Raw genomic sequence first — 2,120 nt, 5'->3', positions numbered from 1 at the left:
TCTGTTTCTGTCCACTTTGAATGAAGTTACGATTATCTGAAGGTAAAATTACTGGTTTTGTCTCTGGAGTCTGGTGGGCCGTACTCACATTGTTTTAGTTTGAGATTCTAGTGCTCTAGTGCGCCATCTAGTGGCAGTGAATTCTGTATATATAATCATTAAACTCTTACCTCAAACTCCTCAGACAGCAGGTAGTTGGAGTCGGCCTGCAGTTTGTTCAGATGGGACTCAAAGTGGCAGGCTTTGATCGGACTGCACACACACAGATATTATGTATTAACGCACTTTTCAAACATTAACAGGAATTAGCAGCAATGTGGAGAAACTCAGCTATCAACTATAAATCTATTTAATGTAAGAGATTCTCACCTGGTCACCCGACGATTGCTGCAACAGGAAGGAAAAGAACAGTCAGTTTTTATTAAGTAGTTATAATACAGGAAGTAAAAACTATTTTAAAGATAGTATATTTTATTTGTGCAAACGGTTACATTTAACTTTATTTCTATTCATTGTGTTTTAAATCTAAATAATAAAACTTATAATTGGTATTTTAGAACATTTAGAAGCAGATTTTCTGACTGTGCAGTCTCATAACAACAATAACTATCAGCTGTTAGCTGTAGCCTCTTATGAAGCCTTATTTCCACTGTTTGTCAAACTGACACTTAATGAGCTGAACACACACACACACACACACACAGAGGGAGTAATGAACAGATGCTGTGGACTGTGGTGGGTGAGGGATGAGGGAGCACTTTATTGGAAACTTCACACACTCACATATTGGACGTAGGAGGTATTGGAAACTAATCTCTCTCTCACATACTGAGGAAGAATAATTAAACACACACACACACACTTACCTCCTGACACCCATATATAATCCTGAAGCTGGAACCTCCTTCCACATACTCATCCTCACCACTGGGTTCTCCTGCACAGCCCTGCACACACACACACACACACACACACACACACATATTAGAAAATATCTGCAACAAACAACTGAAGATTTTACACATTCACAAGATGAATCAATAATTAGAATATTGGTTAGTTGCGGTTCTATCGTTGGAAAATAAAATTTCCCAAACTGTTCCTGTGAGATCTGGTTTTAAGAAATTGATTAAAATGACCAAATGTCCTGGAAATGTTTGTATTTTAGAAATTTCACTCAGATCACTTGACACCTTGATTGAGTCTTAAAGTCTTTCTTTGAGATATAGAAAGAAATAAAGAAGAAAAGTCAATAAGAATCAGTTTTATCTAAATTATTTCAAATGTTCTTCATTTCTTTAATCAATGAACATTAATTACATCTTTAATAAAAAAAAATTTCATAGATTTTTTGATGTTTGTTGACAAATGTCAGGTTACATCCATCTTAACCCACAACTTATTTAATAGCATCAATAGCACATTTAAATGTAATTTAATTAACACTTACACAAAAAATCATTAAGATAAAAACCTTAATTTATATAAACTGAAGATATTTGGGTTGAAACTGGAAAATGGAAGTGACTTGGAATAAGTTTTTTCGGGATCGAGTCAATTTTTTCCATTTCTGTGAGCAAAATGTTTGTTTGTATACACATATACAACTGTACGTGCAGTGAACACTAGAAGATTCTTCTGGGCTGTTGCCAAATTAATTAATTTGCAGTTTATATGACGTTTGTTTAGATTAAGAGAATTAGATTAAGATTAGGAGCTAAATCGTGTCAATCTGTCTTTCTGTGTACTCACACTTTGCGTAGCCTCTGTCTGTAGACCAGCAGCGAGATGATGGCCACCATCATACCGATCAGGAACATCCCGGCACTCAAACCCTCCACCACGCCCCCTAAAGGCTCTGACACACAACAACATTGTCTATGTGAGCAGCCGTTGCAATGCATTCTGGTAGCGCTTCACGTTGCCCGCTCCTCATTTGCATAACGTAGAGGTCTACATAGAGTGTGTGTGTGTGTGAGACTCACCTGCGTGCGTCCTGAGCGGTGAGGACAGGTAAGTGTCGGTGAAGAGCGGCTGAGGAAACTCTCTGTGGTTTTCATCAAACAGTCTGGTGAACGCTCGCACACTCAGCCTGAACACACACAATCAATCAATCAATC

General features: G+C 37.5%; 1 protein-coding gene across 1 annotated transcript in view; it reads right to left on the bottom strand.

Annotated features, from left to right (window-relative positions):
• Positions 1 to 2,120, bottom strand: part of LOC118341964 (receptor-type tyrosine-protein phosphatase beta-like) — a 31,201-nt gene that overhangs the window by 6,657 nt on the left and 22,424 nt on the right. Inside the window, exons 28-32 of the mRNA XM_035680392.1 lie at positions 1,986 to 2,092; positions 1,753 to 1,858; positions 867 to 947; positions 370 to 387; positions 171 to 252 (exon numbers count right to left, since the gene is read on the bottom strand). Of these exons, the coding sequence (XP_035536285.1) occupies positions 171 to 252; positions 370 to 387; positions 867 to 947; positions 1,753 to 1,858; positions 1,986 to 2,092 (394 nt within the window). The remainder of the gene's footprint in view (positions 1 to 170; positions 253 to 369; positions 388 to 866; positions 948 to 1,752; positions 1,859 to 1,985; positions 2,093 to 2,120) is intronic.

This window comes from Morone saxatilis, unplaced genomic scaffold, assembly GCF_004916995.1.
Source record: "Morone saxatilis isolate NCDOM2014 unplaced genomic scaffold, NCSU_SB_2.0 Contig10, whole genome shotgun sequence".
NCBI classification, from domain to species: domain Eukaryota; kingdom Metazoa; phylum Chordata; class Actinopteri; family Moronidae; genus Morone; species Morone saxatilis.
The sequence above is the reverse complement of the archived record's forward strand: the minus strand, read 5'-3'. Positions and strand labels throughout refer to the sequence as shown.